General features: G+C 42.7%; 1 protein-coding gene across 8 annotated transcripts in view; it reads left to right on the forward strand.

Moving 5' to 3' along the window:
- The window catches only part of STARD13 (StAR related lipid transfer domain containing 13), a 220,872-nt gene that overhangs the window by 197,463 nt on the left and 2,644 nt on the right, over positions 1-20,765 (forward strand). For 5 of the 8 annotated variants that reach the window (XM_083609001.1, XM_083609002.1, XM_083609004.1 and 2 more), the window contains 7 exons: positions 169-367; positions 5,202-5,409; positions 6,998-7,112; positions 7,925-8,146; positions 9,124-9,341; positions 10,818-10,994; positions 13,132-20,469. In XM_083609001.1, the coding sequence (XP_083465127.1) occupies positions 169-367; positions 5,202-5,409; positions 6,998-7,112; positions 7,925-8,146; positions 9,124-9,341; positions 10,818-10,994; positions 13,132-13,249 (1,257 nt within the window). In that variant the 3' untranslated portion in view covers positions 13,250-20,469. Of the gene's footprint in view, positions 1-168; positions 368-5,201; positions 5,410-6,997; positions 7,113-7,924; positions 8,147-9,123; positions 9,342-10,817; positions 10,995-13,131; positions 20,470-20,765 lie in introns of those variants that run through there. The other 3 variants (XR_014546985.1, XR_014546986.1, XR_014546987.1) reach the window with 1 other exon arrangement.

Genomic DNA, 20,765 nt, shown 5'->3' on the forward strand with positions numbered 1-20,765 from the left:
TGTATCTTTGGAGCCAACCCATTGACTGGAATATGCCCTGATCCTTATTTAATTACAGCAATTGTGGTTTAGGTCTTTTTTTAAGATACTTCTGTATAATGTGTATTTTTCTCACTGATCATAATGCCAAATAGCTACATAGCTAACAGAATGTGGCTTATCTTTTAGGTGGGTCTTTTCCGGAAGTCAGGTGTGAAATCCCGAATACAGGCCTTACGCCACATGAACGAAAGCTCTCCTGAAAATGTCAACTATGAAGACCAGTCAGCATATGATGTGGCAGATATGGTAAAGCAGTTTTTCAGGGACCTGCCTGAGCCTCTTCTCACTAGCAAATTAGGAGAAACATTCCTCCACATATATCAGTGTAAGTACTAGGGTTGTTTTCATTAGTAGTGAATGTGGACTATTAGGCCTTTAAACTATTCAGAGTCTGGTTTAATGCAGGCTTTCCCAAACTTGGGTCTCCAGCTGTTTGTGTACTACAACTCCCATCATCCCTAGCTAGCAGGACCAGTATTCAGGGATGATGGGAATTCCAGCCGGGGACTTGGGAAGCCCTAGTCTAATGTGTTTGCTGAGATCATACTAGCATCAACAACAAAATCCCTTCTCACCTTGCTGTTTGATTTACCAGCAAACACATAAAATCAGCTGGCCCCAAAGTAAGAGGAGGAAATGGAGACACCGGCAGGAGCAGCAAGTTGCATTTCCCCATGAAGCCCAACCAGGGCTGCAGTCAAAACTTCTTAAATAACACCAGTTATTGAAAGGGTGTGTGTGATTTTCTGGTGTGTAAAAATAATAACAGTGGGCTTCAGTTTTGTTTCACTGAAAGACAATCTGTAGATAGCCCATAATTTTAAAAGAAGGGTTTTCTTTTTTGTAATTTTCTTGCTAAGATCTGGAATTGTTTCATGGCACACTGTGTTCATGTTTTTCATGCTTTAGAACCAGCAGCATTCCAAGGTGGGAAATGCTATGTCTACCTAGTGTTGTGTTTTCCATAGGGTAAAATCTCAGCATCTCTCATGTTCTTATGCATGGATGGGCAGAGCATCAATCAAAATTCCAGCCACCCTGGATTTTCCTTGCTGCTCTGTACATGCTTTACAAGGGGGAGGGGGAAATGCAGGTGAGAAAAGGAAGTTGTGATTGGTTCTGGCTGGTGGGCCCAAGCACTGTGGTTTATAAAAGGAGTTGGAAGATACCCCGCTCCCCCAGCATAAAGAAGTCTGTCTGCTCCTGTTCTTTTGAAAACACTGCATTTCCCCCCAGCCTAGGAATTTGGAGCTGTAATATATTCACCTCACCATCTTTTTACTCTAAAAAAAAAAAGTTCAAATAAAATGCTTGACTGACAGCACAATTGCAATCCCAGGTACATCTACTCAAAGGTAAATCCCACTGAGTTCAATCAAGCTTACTCCCGGGGAAACTGGGTCTAGAGTTGCAGCCTGAATCTTCAAATAAAGAGAAGATAACGGCTTGCTGAAGCGTGTACTATAAAGCAGTTTCTCCTATTCTTTCATTGGTTTAGTGTCTGATTTACACAGGGGAACCTTGAATGGAAGCTGAGTGAACAGAGTGGTGGCTTGTGAATTAGTTTTATCAGGCGCAATATTTAAGCTTCCTCCATTCGTGCATTTATTAAACTCCCCCCCACACACATCCCTTGGCTCTGTAGAGGAGGACACACATTTCCCAAGCTTCCCTAATCTTTTCTTGTTGTGCCACAAACAACGTTGCCTAGAAAAGAGCATGCAGTGTTATGGCATTGCGCTCTCGAAAGGAAATGAGGTCCCTGTTCACTGCGTGGCCCACTCCACTTCCCAGAGATTTAACTGCAGCAGTAAAACTGTCCAGATGAACTCTGCAGGGACAGAAAGGGCTTATAAAAACCTCTGTATTCTGCCAGGGTTTTAAGGGCTGCTGTGCCGGTTTAATTTTGGATCTCTGCTTCCTGACTGCACTTAAACTGTATTTGTGCTACTGACTGTATTTTTACTGGGTTTTATTGGGCTTTATGGGTGAAGCCCAACTATGCCCATCTGCCAATGGAGCAGACAATGTTAGCTGAAAGGATTTCCCCCTCCCCCCGCAGCCCCCTGCCCACCTCTACAATTGGCCCAGAGCCCCAGTCCTTCTGAGCAGATCTGGGAGGGATGCAGACAGGGGCTGCTGCAGGGAGGAGATGAAGGGGAAACTGCACAACTTGGGATATTGCCATATGTGTCTGTTTTATTGCTGGTTTGTGAGGTTGCTTTTTAACAGAGTGCATCACCTTGATGGTCCTGATGGATATAGTAAGATCAGTTACAAATATACATACTACTACTACAAATAGTGAGGGATGCAGGTGGCGCTGTGGGTTAAACCACAGAGCCTAGGACTTGCCGATCAGAAGGTCGGCGGTTCGAATCCCCGCGATGGGGTGAGCTCCCGTTGCTCGGTCCCTGCTCCTGCCAACCTAGCAGTTCAAAAGCACATCAAAGTGCAAGTAGATCAATAGGTACTGCTCCGGCGGTAAGGTAAACAGCATTTCCATGTGCTGCTCTGGTTCGACAGAAGCAGCTTAGTCATGCTGGCCACATGACCCAGAAGCTGTACGCCGGCTCCCTCGGCCAATAAAGCGAGATGAGCGCCGCAACCCCAGAGTCGGCCACGACTGGACCTGATGTTCAGGGGTCCCTTTACCTTTACCTTACTACAAATAGTAGTGGTAGAGGAAAAAGGACAAGATTTTTAAAAGTAGAGATCTTTTCCCGTCTGCACTCGAATTGTTTTAATGTCTTGGGGCTTTTTTCAGCTTGTCATTTGCTGCCCTAGGCTCCTTTGTGAGGGAATGCTGGATATAAATCAAATAAATAAATAAGAGGAAAGTGGCAGAGCCAAATCAGAGCTATTGGTGGTCCTGCTGCACAAATCTTGGAGGCTGTCTTTCCAGCCAGTTCCTCTCAGCTCATTGGCAAGACACAGGAGCCTGAAGTTGGGCAAATGGCAAGGTGTTCCATTGACCAGGCAAAGGCGGCAACAAGGCATCTGGTATTATATTTTATACCAGTTCTGGCCATTCCAGAGCCTTCATACCACCTGCCGATGTAGCACAGCTTGGGTATTGAGCAGTGAGCTTTTCACAGACACAGTTTATGGCCATTTGCTGCTAGCTTAGCCAGCTTGTGCAGTGGTGCCATTTTCTGGTTTCTAATTTCTAAAACGACCCAAGGTGAACAGCAGTGGTGCCTTCAGAGCAGGACCTTGGATGTGGGGCCCTGCTAAGCTACAAAATGCAGCTTATATTTTGAAGTAATGCTGTAATAATATACACTCTGACCTGAGAATCAGTCCCGTTTGACTCCATGAGAGTGACTTCTGAGTTGGCACGCATGGGATTATACTGCAAGTGAAGGAACTTTCAAGTCCAGAGTCTAAAACCACCTGACTGCACCACTGGCGAACAGCAAGGCACAAAGTACCGTATTTTTCGCTCGATAACACGCACCTGACCATAACACGCACATCGTTTTTAGAGGAGGAAAACAAGGGAAAAAACATTCTGAATGAAACAGTGGATGTATCATTTTTGTGCTTCATGCTGTGGCCACAGACATGTGATCTGATGGTGAATTTGGGGTGACCCAATGCAAAAATCCTGAGAATCCCTGTGGATCCATGCTTTGTAACCACGTTTTTGCACCATTGCAGCCCCAGGCAACAGTGGGTGTGTGATTTGGGGGGGGGCAGGCTGTAGCCATGGACATGCTATGTGCTCTGATGGTGAATTTGGGGTGACCCAATGCAAAGATCCTGAGGATCCATGTTTTGTAACCACGTTTTTGCACCATTGCAGCCCCAGGCAACAGTGGGTGCGTGATTTGGGGGGGGGGGCAGGCTGTAGCCATGGACATGCTATGTGATCTGATGGTGAATTTGGGGTGACCCAATGCCTAGACAGCATCTTGAGAAGTAGAGACGTCACCTTGCCAACAAAGGTCCGTATAGTTAAAGCCATGGTTTTCCCAGTAGTGATGTATGGAAGTGAGAGCTGGACCATAAAGAAGGCTGATCGCCGAAGAATTGATGCTTTTGAATTATGGTGCTGGAGAAGACTCTTGAGAGTCCCATGGACTGCAAGAAGATCAAATGCATCCATTCTTAATGAAATCAGCCCTGAGTGCTCACTGGAAGGACAGATAGTGAAGCTGAGGCTCCAGTACTTTGGCCACCTCATGAGAAGAGAAGACTCCCTGGAGAAGACACTGATGCTGGGAAAGATGGAGGGCACAAGGAGAAGGGGGCGACAGAGGATGAGATGGTTGGATAGTGTTTTCGAGGTTACCAGCATGAGTTTGACTAAACTGCGGGAGGTAGTGGAGGACAGAGGTGCCTGGCGTGCTCTGGTCCATGGGGTCACGAAGAGTCGGACACGACTAAACGACTAAACAACAACAACAACAATGCAAAGATCCTGAGGATCCATGTGGATCCATGCTTTTTAACCACATTTTAAGTGGGGAAGGAAGGAAAAATACAGAATGGACAAGGAGCACGAGAGGGGTGTGCAGAGAAGCAGCTGGCTAAGAATGCAGGAGAGGGGTATAACGGGAGGGAGGAAAGGAAGGCAAAAGTTTTCCCTCACCTACCCACCCAAGCCAGCCAGCTCTCTCTCTCTCTCTCTCTCTCTCTCTCTCTCTCTCTCTCTCTCTCCTCCTGCATGTTTTCAGCAGCACCGGAGCACAGAGACGACACTCTGCTTTCCCCTCTGCTTGCCTGGAGGGGAGGGGCTTTCCCTGCTCTTTGTTCCGTTTGAGCAAACACAGCAAGGAAACAGAGGAGGGTGGGCAGTAAGACCCTGAGGCAGAATGCAGGAAAGCAGCCACTTCCTCTTTTCAGGTTTCCCTTCTCCGAGACGCGCGATTTGATTTTTGCCTGATTTTTTTTGCCATTTGGCTCCAGGGACCACACATTCGCTCAATAACACGCACAGACATTTCCCCTTCCTTTTTAGGAGAAAAAATCTGCGTGTTATAGAGGGAAAAATACGGTAGGTCACAGGATGTGAACAAGAAAAACTTACTATTGCTGCACACTAGCTCTCTTCCAGAAGTAATTTGGAGTTTGGAGGTGAGATCTGATGTCCCAAAGCTCTTGTTTGAATATACAATCAAATTTTTATTAAGCGGCACGTTTCGTTCCCTCAGATGTTCCAAAAGAACAACGGCTTCAGGCAGTCCAGGCTGCCATCATGTTGATGTCAGATGAAAACAGGGAGGTTTTGCAGACTTTGCTTTGTTTCCTCAATGACGTCACTTCCGTGGAAGAGAACCAGATGACACCCATGAACATAGCCGTGTGCCTGGCCCCTTCGCTTTTCCATCTCAATCTGGTCAAGAAAGAAAGCTCGCCAAGGTAAGGAATTGCTACTTTTCTTGCTCTGGGTTGCAAGTTAAGAGCGTTGCTAGGTGCTTATAAAGACTCGGGGCAGAGACGTGTGACCCGCATTTTGCATTTGCTGATTTATATATGTATAGATGCAGCTTTAGGTTGCTGGGGTCTTGCCAGTGCTATGCTTCATGCACAGCAACCCAGTAAGCAAAGTCTGTTTTTCAAAAAAAATGGGAGAAGGGGCAGGAAATCTGAGACTCAGCACAAAACTCCTACCAATGCCCTAGTTGGAAGTGACATTATTCTGTGGCAACCGTAAGTTGTTGACCTTCCTCCCCACAGAAGCATGTCTGAAACCTTCACTATTCAGCTTTCATTGAATGCAGAGGACTCACCTCTTAACCCTGGAGTTTGACAACTGAGGTGTATATTTTTACGACTCACCCTCTTCTTAGGATTGTAATGTTTTAAACTATTTTTTAATGTTGCGTTTCAAATTGTCATGACACCCGCTGGGACCTTAGGGTGAAGGTGGGGTAATTCTTAGCAGTAGTAGTAGTAGTAAGAATAATGGCTAAATGTTATACATGGACATTGTAAAATTTCAAGTTTCAGAACAAAGACTCGTTGAAAGCTTTTATCTCAGGGTCAGCGAATGTATGTGGAAATTCGTTAAAGTTGCTTTGAATTCCTTGCTCAGCCATGAAACTCACTGGGTTACTTTGACCCAGTCACTATCTCTCATCTGAACCTATTTTCTTGTGGCTGTTTTGAGGATAATGAGATAATAAAACCAGAAATTCATATTCCTGGAGGACAAGGTTATCGGTGGCTACTAATCATGAGGGCTAAGAGCAGAATACCAGCTGCTGGAAGCTGAGGAAGGGAGAGCGATATTGTGCTCATGTCCTGCTTGTGGGCTTGCCATAGGTATCATGTGTCATAAACATGACCTTATGGATGCATTCATGTGATGCTCATGAATGATGCACAGAAGAAGAGCTGTAGGTCAATGGTAGAGCAGTCGCTAAGCATGCAAAAGGTCCTGATTCAGTCCCTGGCATCTGGTAAAACCAATGAAGATGCTTATCTGACTAGGTTCCCCCAGCCACTCCGGGCAGCTTTCAACAAATTAAAATACAATACGACATCAAACATTAAAAACATCCGTGAACAAGGCTGCCTTCAGATGTCTTCTAATAGTCAGATAGTTGTTTATTTCCTTGACATCCTCAGGGCAGGCACCACTGCCGAGAAGGCTCTCTGCCTGGTTCCCTGTAGCTTCACTTCTTGCAGGGAGCTAACCGCCAGAAGGCCCTCGGAGCTATATTTCAGTGTCCGGGCTGAATGATGGGGGTGGAGACGCTCCTTTAGGCAACTTGTTATGTTTGACTCTTTAACCTTTTAGTGATTTTTATTTCTTTGCCATGAGAATGTTTAAGGCATCCCCTTTCTCCTCAGTACAAAGGGTTTTCCCTCAAATGATAAAAGTAGACTGTAAAAGACTCTTTGTAGGTTGGTACTGAAAAGTTATAAGTGTCACAACGTTGCCTTTCATCTGAAAAAGGCTGTTGTTCCTTTATCATACTTGAAACACTGAATTCATTTGCAGAGTAATACAGAAGAAATACGCAACAGGGAAGCCTGATCAGAAAGATCTCAGTGAAAACCTGGCAGCAACTCAGGGACTTGCACACATGATAGCAGAATGCGATAAACTTTTTGAGGTAAGTGAAAGATTCAGAAGTCAATATTCATAAGGGAACATGCTTTCAAGTACTTTGCCTATAAAGTTCCACTTTAGCCTTGGAATAAAAGTTTATGCACTGGAGTATTTTGTTGTTCACCTGGAAGGGACCTCTAAGTGATTTCCTCTCTAACTTTCTGGAACATTGTTATTCAATTCATCAGTCTCTTTCATTACAAAAGGTTACAGTTGTCAAAAAAAAAACAACCCTTCCATATATCTTTGTGATTTTGAGTTGTCTCATAAGAACAGTCTGTTCTATGCTATAAGGATAGTATAGTGTTCTATACTAATGTTACTTGAATATAAAATAAAGTCTTAACCTACCTAGTATTATTTGGACTTGAAGAACAGCCCAGTGGACAAGACATAACAGTGAACCAATAGACAAGTGTCATTCAGGTGTTCTAAGTAGTCATGTGATGAAGGAGAGGAGGGGCAAGTGCACTGCTTCCAACCATGTATCACCGTTGATCTCCACAAGGTGGAAGGATAACTTCTGCTTGAGTGCTCCAGCTCCCCAAAGCTGGTGGAGTGGCAAAACCCAAGCAGGGAGGGAAGACAGGTAGCATACACCCTCTCTTCCCCATAGATGCTGGTAATCATGCAAGGGCAGAGGAACAGCACCTCAACAGAACTCTGACATATTCAGTATTCCTTTTTGGAATTTAGATATTTGTAATCTTACGATTAGTGTCAGGCAGATATTTCCAAACAGGATTTCTATGAAATAGGTTTTCCACAAAAATATTAATTCCAAATCAATTCTTCCATCTCTTCCCCCACTCGCAGATCCCACATGACACGGTAACACAGTCTCGGAACTCGTATGTTGAGGCCGAAGTGCATGCTCCAACTCTGGTGGAACTGGGCAAGCAAATGGACGAAGAAGGTGGGAATTACCGGACCTACCTAGAAAGTCTAATACAGAGCCTCTGCAAAGAAGCGAAAGAAAAATTCAAAGGATGGGTCACTTGTTCCAGCGCAGAAAATACGGACCTGTGCTACAAAAAGGTAGTTTCTGCAACCAAAACATATATTGTCAAATTTTGCATGATATTTGGGGAACCCTCTTGAAACCCCAGAAAAATGTTGATCAGGATTCAATGAGACACACCTGTGTGTATATAACCATAATACATAGCAAGTGGCGGGCAGGGAGGGAGTATATAATCAGTTTTTTAAAAGTTCTTTTTTAGGAAAGCTAACACGACACATACAAATCATGTCTATTAAATAAAAAGTTTTAAATTAGAACCAGCACTTAATGTTTGACATTTTCAGACAGAAAAGTGCAGTTCCAAAATCTAATAAGCAGTTCCCATTGTCTTTGAAGAGTACTCCATAAGTTGATCTTCCCATCCTTTAAATCAATGATGCCTAACCTGTAGCTTCCTAGATGTTCTGGGACTACAACTCCCATCATCCCTGACCATGCTGGCTAGTACTGGTGGGAGCTGGAATCCAAGAATTTCTGGTGGGGCACAGGTTCTCTACCCCTGACTTAAGACGATTAAAATAAGTCAATTTTATACTTTGCTTCTACATATCCAAGTTTCCATTGTCGGTAGCTAATCCAGTGTTCAGCCACTAGTTTGCTTCCCTTGATTAATAGTTTTACCACACAGTCACATTGCACATGGGATTTCATGTAGCTCAGCAGTACAATCTAGTGGAAGCATGAATGAGATTTCAGTTCATAATCAACAGGTGCTGGCATTCTGAGGGCCCTTCTTTCCCCTCTAGCCTTTCTGCACCCCAAAACCAGCTTGTGAAGGTTAAGGAACCTTCCAGGGTGGCATCCAGAATAGTGCAGGTTGCTGTCTGCAGGGGACATTGGCGTACATTTCCTGGGGGCAGGTAGAAATACTTTAGGTACACAGACTGGCTTCTTTGGGTTTTTCTCCTTGTCTCATTCTTTACGCTTAACCCATCATCACTTTCCCTTCTCTTGTCTTCCCTTCCTCCTTACCGCCACTCCCTCGATTAAGGTAGGAGATGGAAACCCATTGAGGATTTGGAAGGCATCCGTGGAAGTTGAGGCTCCTCCGTCTGTTGTATTGAACCGAGTTCTAAGAGAACGCCACCTTTGGGATGAGGATTTCTTGCAGTGGAAAGTCATTGAAACGTTGGACAAGCAGACGGAGGTCTACCAATATGTTTTGAACAGTATGGCTCCCCATCCTGCTAGAGACTTCTTAGTCCTCAGGTAAATTAATTTAGTGGTAGAATATGTTAGCAACCTTACCACCAAGGCACGTTGAATATTTATACATTTGTACTTCATATGGCATCGTCCTTTTTTCTGTAAATATTATTTTTACCCAAATGACTTTTCTAATTTTGTTTAGGACCATAATAGCCCAGATAAATCAGGCTAGTGGTAGGCCAGCATCCTGTTCTCGCAGTGGCCAACCCAATGCCTATGGAAATCCTGCAAGAACCGGAGCGTGATAATTCATTCCCCTCCTGTGGTTTCCATTCACTGGTATTCAGATGCATTCCTGCCTCTGACCATGGAGGCAGAGCATAGATATCATGGCTGGTAGCCTTACCCGCCATAAATTTATCTAAACATTTCCTCTTGTGGGAGTTTAACTACAGTGGCATTTTGCAGTGTTTATGTTGAATGTAGATGAAGGTACATAGCTTAAACTCCTCAGTAAAAAACAGAAAATACACTTCACTCGTATCAGCTATCTATAAAATCAGTTCAAATCTCTTTCTCTCTAAAAAAGAACACCTTTGCATCTTTCACTCTGAAAACTATTTATTAAATGATGCCATTAAACCATAAATATTGGCAGCTGCCTCAGACAATGACTATTTAATTTATGTAGCTGTGTAGGGTGTCAGAACAGCATTAATTCCACTGATCCAATTGTTCTGGTTTTTTCCTGCAGTGGCTCCATAAGGAGTTGTGTTCCTCATGGCAGGCAGATACTTCAGTTTCTATTACTACCCTCCCCCATTGTGTAAGAAGTGCTTATGCCGAGGCATCTTCCTTGGCTAGGGGGTGGGGGACCTAGCTGCGTACCAAACTGAGGAAATGCTGGAACTGCCATAAGACTTCAAATATATATATATATATATATATATATATATATATATATATATATATATTTCTTCTTCTCCAAATCCATCAGGACTGAGACAGGTAGACATGTTGGCTTGAAATTTAGTTTGGAAACAAAACAATCAGTCCCTTTCTATTTTAAAATAGTCCTCAGTAAAATGCCCTCCCCTCAGAAAATTACAACCTAAGAGACTTGTTCTTGCTGCTCAGCTCTCCTCCTACATTGTCCCCTTAAACATGCTCACATTTCATTGGGTGCCAGGACTGGACATCCACTCTCCCAGCTTCTTTCTATGAGCGAGTGTGGTGGCTGCTGTGTGTGCCTCTTTCCATTGACAAGGTGCATTCCTGCAGCATTTTGTGCTCCTGTCTCTTTTTTCTTTTCTTTTACATGTGGCAGCCATGTTGTGTTATGGCATGCTCCCATTGGCAGCCATTTTGTGTTAGGCCACACTCCCACAGCCACCATATTTGCCCTTCTTCTCTCAAATCACTCTTCTGCATCGTTGTACTGAGGCAAGTATACTACTGAAAGAATAAACGCAAGGCTGGATACCTTATTTCTTCCCCTCCAATTCACATTTCCTGTCTTAAAACCTGTTTCAACAGGACGTGGAGAACTGATTTGCCTAAGGGGATGTGCGTATTGGTGGCTGTATCCGTGGAACATGAAGAAGCCCCTCTGATGGGAGGAGTGCGAGCAGTTGTTATGGATTCCCAGTACTTAATAGAGCCCTGTGGCTCTGGGAAATCTCGCCTGACACACATTTGCAGGGTGGACCTGAAGTAAGTATCACCAGTGCCAAGACCCTGGTCAACAGGCTTCCTGAACAGAACTAGCATTTCTGAGCATTGATTGGCAAAGTTAGAGGAGTGCAGTTACTTCTGTTAAGAGAAACAACTTCTACTTGCTTAGTTAATATAAAAACGGGATTTTTAAAAAAATTGCTTACTAAGTATTGTATCACCTTTGGCCCAGTGGGACTTACTCTCAGGCAACTGTGCATGGGCTGGTTTAGCTCCATCTCCAGCATGATTTTTTAGCTATTCAATTATCCTTAGATTGATTCCATGGAGATACGCTCCTCCCAAAGTATTGTGAATCACAGCTCAGTTTCTCAACAGTTGTGCTTCAAGAGAACCACCATGTGCAACTGGTGACAGTTAGTCAACAAGCCATCTCCATGTGGTTGGTGAATATTAAGCTAGCAGGCCAGCTCACTACATAGTGCCATAAAAAAATCCCTGAACTGTTGCCCAAACTGGCCCTGAGGAACGCATTATAATGAGCAGGAACATTTCATGAGGAACAAATACTCCTGTTTCTAAAAAGTTTATGTGAATGTTACCAATATAAGACCCATTCCATTGCTGTGCTGGGCATTGTGATGAAACATGAAGACGACTATAACCCGCCATGACAGCCAAATGGAATAAACTCTGGGATGTCTCATGAAACGTCAGTACCAAGAGTGGTTGGTAGTGAAGGGGGCTGCCACTGCTTTTAGGAGGAGTGAGGCAGTGGGGAGGTCAGCGCTGTGCAGCTGCCCCAGCAGGATTGGCTGTGCTGATGTTCCCACTCAGCTCCCAGTCTCCCCACTGCCTCACTCCTCTCTTTCCCAGTAAGTGGCCGCAATGTGGCTACCTGGAGGCCAGGTGAATGGTGGCTCCCCTCCTCGCCAACCACTCCTGTTTGGTGTGCATGGCCCTCCTTGTGGGAAAGGGGTGATGAATATACCGCTGTGCAAAGCAAACGTCATTCCTGCTCTTGCATCTCTACATGATTTTGTGCACGTTATGTGTTTGCAATCCTGTGAACAGGATCTAATCCAAGGGTATAGACCCTGTGACCCTCTAGATATTGCTTGGACCATTAGCCATACTTTCAGGCACTGCTAGGAGTTGAGAGTCCAGCAACATCCACAGGGCCACAGATTTTGCCATTCCTCATCTAATTTGTCATTCAGCGCTTCTGTCCCTAGTGTATTCTTTTGTGCTTAAACAATCTAATTTGAATTTTGAATCCTCAGAGGATTATAAAATGAACAGCAGTTGTGGGGGATTTCTTCTTTGTGATTTAAATACAGTTCTAGAATTCACTGAGAGATAAATATATAATCACACTCTTCTGGGGTAAAACGGTACTTTAGCATACAGATGAGTTCTCTTGAAGCTCCATCCTTCTGCGTGATTCCATGTGTTTATTTCTTGAAAACTGTTAATAATGTATCACTTCAGCTGATCTTTCCACTCAGTGCAGTAAAGCTGGTGCTATTATTCTCAAAACATTTTACAGTGTAGTTTTTGCCTTCAGCCCTGCACCCATTTGTGAAAACAGAATTCATTTGAACTAGTCATGCTCATGTGTTTGTGACCAGGACTGTAATGTGTGTGAGTGCTGCAGAGTTGTTTTTGTTTGTCCTCATAACAGCACTGCCACCGTTCCCATTTTATAGATGATAAAATGGCCCCAACTTGATAACCCAAGAAGTGTAAAGAACATGTCACAGGTTATAGAAAGCATGCTTCCATATTTTTTCTGCACATTTGAACTACTACGACTACTTTCAGACATGTGAATGCTCTTCAGAGACTGCAGAAACACATAGCAGAAATGCAGGCGCTCAGCCTTTGTATTTATGTGTGAGATGCAGGATTTGAACCCAGGTTTCCTGGACTCGGGCCAAGCAATCTAAACATTGTCCATACTGGCTTTCTCCGTGTCAGGGGTAGAATGTACATTTTATTCTGTGTAGTGGAGTTTTTCAGTCCATGATTTTCAGGCGTGACCATAGCTGCATTGTTTAGCACCGTGGTGCGTATGAGAGTCCTCTGCCTGTTTTGTTAGTGTTTATGTCCTACCAACAAGATGAGGCTGGGGGAAGAACATGCTTAACAGTAATTTTCCTCTTTCTCCCTCCAGAGGTCATTCGTTAGAGTGGTACAACAAAGGCTTTGGACATCTGTGTGCTGCTGAAGTTGCCAATATCAGGAATTCATTTCAACCGCTGATCGCTGAGGGACCAGAAACAAAAATATGAGTGCTGGATACCGAGATATATGGGGTTCCATGGACAAACTAGAGCCACTGGGTGATTTTAGCCTACGTTTGTGCAATAGCCAAGCAAGGATTGCTTGGGCAGCTCTGCCATGGTCTGGTAATGTCACTCACTTACCCTCCCAGCCCCGTCCTGTATTCGTTGATCTCCTTCACTGAAGAATATTTGTCCAAGAACTTTTTCAGGCTACACAAATTGACTGTGGTCATTGCTTTTCCATTGCATAATTCTAATATTTAAAAGCTTCTGAGAAGCTTATTTTAAAGTGTAAATAAGAGATGTAAATATTGTATAGACTTTGCTATGTATCATATCTGCCAAAATTATATATATATATACATACACACACACGTATATGTAAATATAATAAGTTTTGTATATAAGAGAGAACTTTCTAGAAGAAACTTCCTGCATCTGTTTGGAATGATTTCCATTCTGTTAGATCTCAGCATCTCCCAGCTTTTGTAAACAGCATTTGCTATTACTGTTAAAACCATGACATCATCAGCGTGGTGACTATCAGCCAAGTGAAGTACTTAAGCTGATCCTATGTTTGCAAAGCTTATATAAAGAGGTGCGTAGAGATGGGCATACAGGGTTGAGAAGGGGCTACTAGGAGGCGAGAGAAGGGCAACAGACAGCAGAAAAGCAGTCTGGTCAGATAGCACTGGCAGACAATAATCTACAATTGCCTGCAGAAAGCAGCAGCTGAGAATATATGCTGGGTATCTTTGAAAACGGAATAGAGAAGTTACAGGATCAGCTGAAAGCTCACTGTTTGCAGTCTTCAGAATATTTGCTAAGACTGTTGGGCTAATCCTTAGACACCATGGTAACAAGGAAGTGCTTAGAATCTTACTTGCCACATCCAGTAACTGTTGCTTGAACTCACATTGCAAGGATGGGCCTTCAAATCAGTCACTCCAGAACAGTCCTCTTCACATCTGTAGGGATATTCTATAGCAAACAGTACTTAGTCTAAGGCTTTGTGATTTGAGAGCCTATCCAAAGATTTGCTGTCCCAGGACATAAAGATTTGGGTCCCGATTCAGAGAAAGTTGCTCCTGGTTAAATTTCATTGAAATCAAATGGAGCTTGAGTGGGTCATGACTAGCGATAGCCCCAAAGTGAGCCATGCAGATAACTTTTTGCGTTGTGGGGTTTTCCTATAAATAAGTAATAAACAAAGTTTACAGTTCCCTGATTCAGCAGCTCATAATGGTCTTTGAAAAATCACTGTGGCCCCATAGTTTTTTTTCTGCAGCTTTTCATATTATAATCCAAGCCGCACAAGAACTTCAAACTCACTTCCACCAACACCCTCGCCTGGCTGCAACTGTTCCAATGTCAGCAGAAGCCGAGGCTCTTAATTCGCTCTCTGGCACCTGAGATGCTGCTATGCCAGCATTCCAAGAGCCAGGAAAGAAAAGAGAAGGAAGCAACAGCCAACAGAGTCAGGCAAAGAGAGAAATGAGACCTTTTACAGCCAGGCAACTAGGTGAGCATTGAGCTCCCATTGCTGGTGTATGTGATGGGACACAAAGCAGGCACAGAACATTTTCCAACATTTTAGCAAATGAACACAGTTGGCCAAGCCCATACAAATCAAGCTCATATTTGGGAAACCCAGGCAGGTGGGCAGGGTATAAATAATAAATGATTATTATTAATGGGCTAACCCGTGTCCATTACTTGTCTAAGTTTCCCCATTGATTTTAATGAGGCATAACAGTGATTAACTTTCTCTGATATGGAGCTTTAGCTCGGGATACAGCAATGGCCATGCCAGCACATCGCTAACCATTATATTCTACTAGTATTGCACTCATGTTGCATGCCTATAACGAAGTACAAATTGGACTACTGGTGTGAAGAAAACAATACCCAGCAACAGAGCAATTTTGCCAGATAAACATTGTTTCCAACAACATTAGGATCCTTAAAAATAAAAATATCTATATAGCTGCTGCTGCTGTTAATAATAGTCTTAAAGCAACCCACTTAGAATTCTTGCTTATATAAACACAAGCTAATGTCCCCATTGTATCTGAAATTATTCCGAGCTTTGTTTCCATCTGCACAATAGCAATGAGATCTTTTACAAGGCAATCCTACACATGCTTAGTCAAAAGAAAGCCTCATTGATGTTAACGGGGCTTACTCCAAGGTAAGTGTGTCTAGGATTACACCCTTAATAAGCTTTTTACTAAACAGAATAAGCTTCTTATAATGTGTGTCATAAATTTAAAAAGTGCAATGGTAAACTCTGGGAAGAGGTAGTACTGTATCTCTGGAGCACCTTTAAGAACACAAAAGGAGCGTCCTGGATCAGGCCAAAAGCCCATCTTGTCCAGCATCCTGTTTTCACAATGGCGACCCTGATGCCAGCACACAGGACATTAGTGTGACAGCATTCTCCCCACCTGTGAGTCCCAACAACTGAAACTCAGAGGCATACTGTCCCCAAATATGGAGGGGCAACGCAGTTACCATGGCTGGTAGCCTTATCCTTGCTGAATTTGTCTCATCCTCTTTTAGGTGGCCATTGTTACCTCTTGTTGGGAGCAAAACCCCTAGTTTAACTAGGTGCTGTGTGGAAAAGTACTTTCTTTTGTCTGTCCTGAATCTCCAAACATTCAGCTTCATTGGATGGTCCTTTTTCATCTGATGGCCTTAGGCCTTGATCCTAAATGCATGGCTTGGAAGCAAATCTGTCCCGTTCCAATGTCGGCACATTAGGATAGCAGTTGTCCTAAAGATGTCATTTTGTTCCTCATGAATGAAAACAGGAATAGCTGCTCGTATTCTAGAATGGTAGCCTAAGAGTCCATTGGCAGTACATAATCAGGGAGTACTTATTTCTCATTCTGAAAAGGGGGAAATGTTGTAAAGCAAATCATTATTTTTTGAAGTAATTTATGGAGACAGGGTGAGCTTTTTTAAAGAAAGGAAAGAAACTAGCATGGAACAAAATGCAGTTTCATTCCTAATTTAGTTTAAAATATGCAGTTATTTTCATATTAATTAAGTCAGATTCACCCTGACTTTCTATGTATTGTGGTACATGGTTGTTTTTTCAGATTGCACATTCACTTGTGAGTAGGCCCCATTGAGCTCAATGGGCCTTACCATTGAGCAGACACGCATTGTGCTGTCAATGTTTTAATTCATTGTTTTCAGTCAATCAAAATGCGCCATTGAATTTGGTTCAGTAGAATACAGTATATTTTCCTGAAGAAGAGGGTTGCCTTTTTCCCTGTCAGGTCTCTTTACCTTGAACAGCAGAGTTGGCAAGCACAAATTAATTCAATATATGAAACTTTCTCCAGCGTGTCAATCTGCGGCAGTGAGGAAAGATTCACTTCCCGAATTTCTGCTTGTCACACAATGGTTGTTTTGGAGCATAGTGCAGAAACAGCTTTTCACGGGATTCTGTGGTGGCTATAGTCTGCCTGGATTACATTTAAGCTTTGTGATCTCTGTAGGATTGTGCCTATAAGGAGAACACGCAGGAGCTTCGGGAAATGTCTAGTCTAGGTGATATACAAACCCCAACGCCATGCACCATTCTCCCAATACTTCAATTCTAGAAAGAGATATGCCACTGGATTAATATTAAATCATACTCATATTCACCTCAGTGTGTGATGCAGACTGAGGCCAAGACCAAAAGAAGAAAAACCTCAGGTTTAGGATTGTAGATTTTAATTTTGGTGAGCCTGGGCCAGTCATGGCTGATGGACAGCAACAGCAACAGCAGCAGCAGCAGCAAATACCTGACTCTCCCCCAGCAGCATCACTGTCACTTAATAGGAGGAGGAGAGTTTAGGCAGTGAGGCTCTTCCCACTGTCCCTGCATAGTGCCGACCTCCCTGCTTCTACCTCTCCCTCCTCCTAAGCAGCCGTGATGCCACCTCTCCTCACAGGCCGCAACTGGCCCAGCCTTACCAAAAGTACACTAAGGGTTTTCCCCCCTCATTGTTATTTTTCTTATGGCCTTAGCTTGCATGCAACACCTGTAAGAAGTCTATTTCCTTTCCATGCTGTACATACAAGTCCATCCAATGGAAAAAAACCATACCAATCCCTTAACATGGCCACACAGAAAGAATGGGAGTAGTGCCAAGTCAATCTTCTCAATGCTGGTGTACAGCTGAATACTTATCAAGCCATTCCAAAACATCATAATCCTAAATGCAGAAATTGTCACTCAAAACCAGAGGATAAGCCATATTGAATTACTGTAGGTGCCTCAGGAGATGCTTCCTGTCAGTAGTGCAGCAATATTTATTGTAAATATGTAGATCAGGGGGAAGCAACTTCTCTCTTTAAGGCTATGCAGGGAAATGTCTTGTATTTTCAGTACTCAAATTTATCTGGATTTGTACCAGGAAGTTGTGTTTGATGGTAGTGCGTAAGTGCATGTCGACTTCCCTTCTTTGCCAGGATCATACAGCAATAATTTGTTAGAATTTATGTTTACCCCAAGGATTGATGTAATAAAATATATAATTGTCACTAACCTTCCCCAACTCTGTTGGACCATTGGCCATGCTTCTGGGTTTTCAGTTGGACCAGGTTGGCACTCCACCAGGCTGGAGAAGACTGATTTAGGCCTACAATACAAACCAGAAAGTTGGCACCGTAAACTGGAACCAACTTTTTCAAACACACTCACTGCACTTTCCTAGATGAAAATGGCAGAGCCATCATACACCAAGATCATCCAAAAATGACATAACACCAATTCAACCCCTTACCCAGTCTTTCCTATACCTGTACAATCAGTAGGGATGAATGATAATTTTGGAAGGAGTCAAGAAATGACCTCTGTCACTTTAGTAGTCCCCAAGTAATTCCTGGTTGAGTCAGCCCCTTGGCATTTTGTCTCAACACATCAGCCTGTTTCCCTCCTCCACACTTCCACAAACTTATTAAGTTGTAGGAGGATGAGGTGAGGAGGGGAAGCAGCTGCTGGGGTGAAAGCTTAAGGCTGCTTCGGCAGAGGTAAGCTATAGAAAATATTGACTTTTATTTCTCCTGACTCATTGACTGGAAAGGCTATTTTTTAAAAATCCAGCTATAGTACACAGAATTAGGTCAAGCATGTTCAGTAAAGACTTCTTGGACCTTGCTTTGCTCACTTTGGGAGGTGCAATTTTTTGTTGTTTTATTTTATTTATCCTGACTCACGGACCTGGGCATAAAAAAGCCAACAACCCTACAATTCCCAGTATTCCATAACAATGGAAATGGCCAGCTCTACTGTTAGGCAGAATGAGGCAGTCACCCTAGGAAACACATCCTGGGGAGTGGAGGGGTAGCAAGATGTGTGACAGAGATTGTGACACCTATATTTATTACCCCTGAGTTAGTTTGCTGTCCTCAGTTCAGGGAGAGGATGTTGTCCCATCGCTAGTGCTGAGGTATGATTCCAAGGCTAGCCTCATAGTCTTGTACATGGGATGGGGAGTGAGCCATTTTGTTCTTAACTTCAGGCAGCAAAATGTCCAGCACTGGTCCTGAATGGAAAGTTCAAATATGCTCAAAAGTCTCAATTGCTGAAAGATGGGGATTTAGGGGAAACAGGTCATTTTCACAAGCTCTCTTGGCTGCACTTTCCTTCTTCCACTACAACTTGTACATTTGGCAAAAGACTGAGAAAGGAAATCAGCAGCTGAGAGGGCTGGCAAAAGTGAGGGAGCTTCTCCTGCTGTCTTTCTTTAAAAATTGAGAATTGCCCCCAAAAGCCTGAGAGGAATGCAGCCTGTTCCAACTTAGAATGCATAGATTTTGCCCATCACTAAAAAATAAATTTCTAATTCACAGTATTTGATATGAAAAAATCAGATTCCATTGAACCCAGATAGGCTTCCAGGATCGTATGGCAAGCTTGAGGAAATAATGCATAGTTATTTGCAATCAAATTGGTTTTTAAAGCTATAAATAAACATTTATAGCAGATTCCTTCTGTATGTATAATTGACCTATTCCAAAGAATATATGAAAAGTGGAGGGGACATGAACGACTCATCTTCCTCAGGTTATATATACTGTCCCCTCTCTCATACAGAAAGTTCTGCTGCTATAATTCCTAGACCTGCTTTATCTAACCATCTACTAAAATGCATTTCTTAGACTCTGGACTTGGACGGGGTCTAACTGAAGTTAGTGGACTTGAATCATGATCTCCTTAGGGCAAAAATATTTCCTCACATTGTGTCATTTATATGACACTTTTCTGATAAAAATACATCCAAAAAGTTTCAAACAATAAATACATTATAAACATTAAAAACTGCAGCCACAAAGTATAATTCCAACAAATAATAGATAGTATGTTTAAAAACTGGCTGGAATAAAATTATATTTCATCTAGGAATGGACAAAGAGGGAGTCAGCAACCCCGAGAAGTCTCCCTCTCTTTTTCTCTCGTATGGTAGAACATGTTCTGAGCAAAGTAGAAATTGGGCTTTAACATTTCACTTTGCTGTGGAGTTCTGTGGATTAAATGTTTGGATAGGGTCAGGAAAACTTGGGTTTGGGGAGACATGGATCATCTCCCGTTGCCTCAGACCAGGGGTAAGCAATGAGGTACTCTCCATTTCTTGTGGACAACAACTTCTGTCAGCCCCCAGCCAGTTTAGTCAATTGTTGGGGAAGATGGGAGTTGCAGTCAATGGCATCTGGAGGGGGGGGCCTTGGATAACCCTGCCTCAGACTTTTGCTACAATTCCATTTGGTTCCCGTGTTTAGAGATAGAAGTCAAGTAGATATGCTTGCGTCATCTAGCAACCATGTATCTGTGAAATACTATGTTTTCTTTTTTAAATGAGTATTAATCTTATCTATCAGAAGAACACTACCATGTTTTCATTAAGTGTTATATTGCCATTGTTAAGTCAATATGGCCATTGTGTGTTTTTTTTTAATGTACTCATATTAATACCTCAAATTTTTTTTACCTCACGTCTTTTTATCAGTCAAAAACAACCTGTAAATATATAACATGGAGCTGAATAAAGTGGCATATACTGAAGGATTGGATTTACCATCAGTATTACTTTTTCTTAACATGCTATTATATAGTATTTCTTAAAATGTTATCTGATTCGTTTTTCCATTCCTACCCCAGCTATCTGTAAAAAAAGAATCACTGTTAATTTGATGTATCTTTATATTACATTTACATCTTCCCTGTCTGATTTCATTTTCTGTTTTGTTTTTGTTTTTTGATTCTTCTTCAGGGGCAGGTCTGGAATCAAAACAATGAAGTAAAATCACTTATAAACTTTGCTTTACATCTAGTAAAAGCAATATTGATTGCAGAGATCCTCTGAAGCTGTTTTGGTTCAGAAAAGTTTTGCATTGCCTTCTAAAAAGAAGGCAATCTACTAGTTTTTAGCAATGTAAATGTATGTATTAGTCAAAATAGCATACAACAATCCATTATATTAGATGTAATGACATACAAAAATGTGTGTGTTGGGAGAAATCC

Source organism: Podarcis filfolensis, assembly GCF_964270895.1.
Source record: "Podarcis filfolensis genome assembly, chromosome: 4".
NCBI lineage: Eukaryota > Metazoa > Chordata > Lepidosauria > Squamata > Lacertidae > Podarcis > Podarcis filfolensis.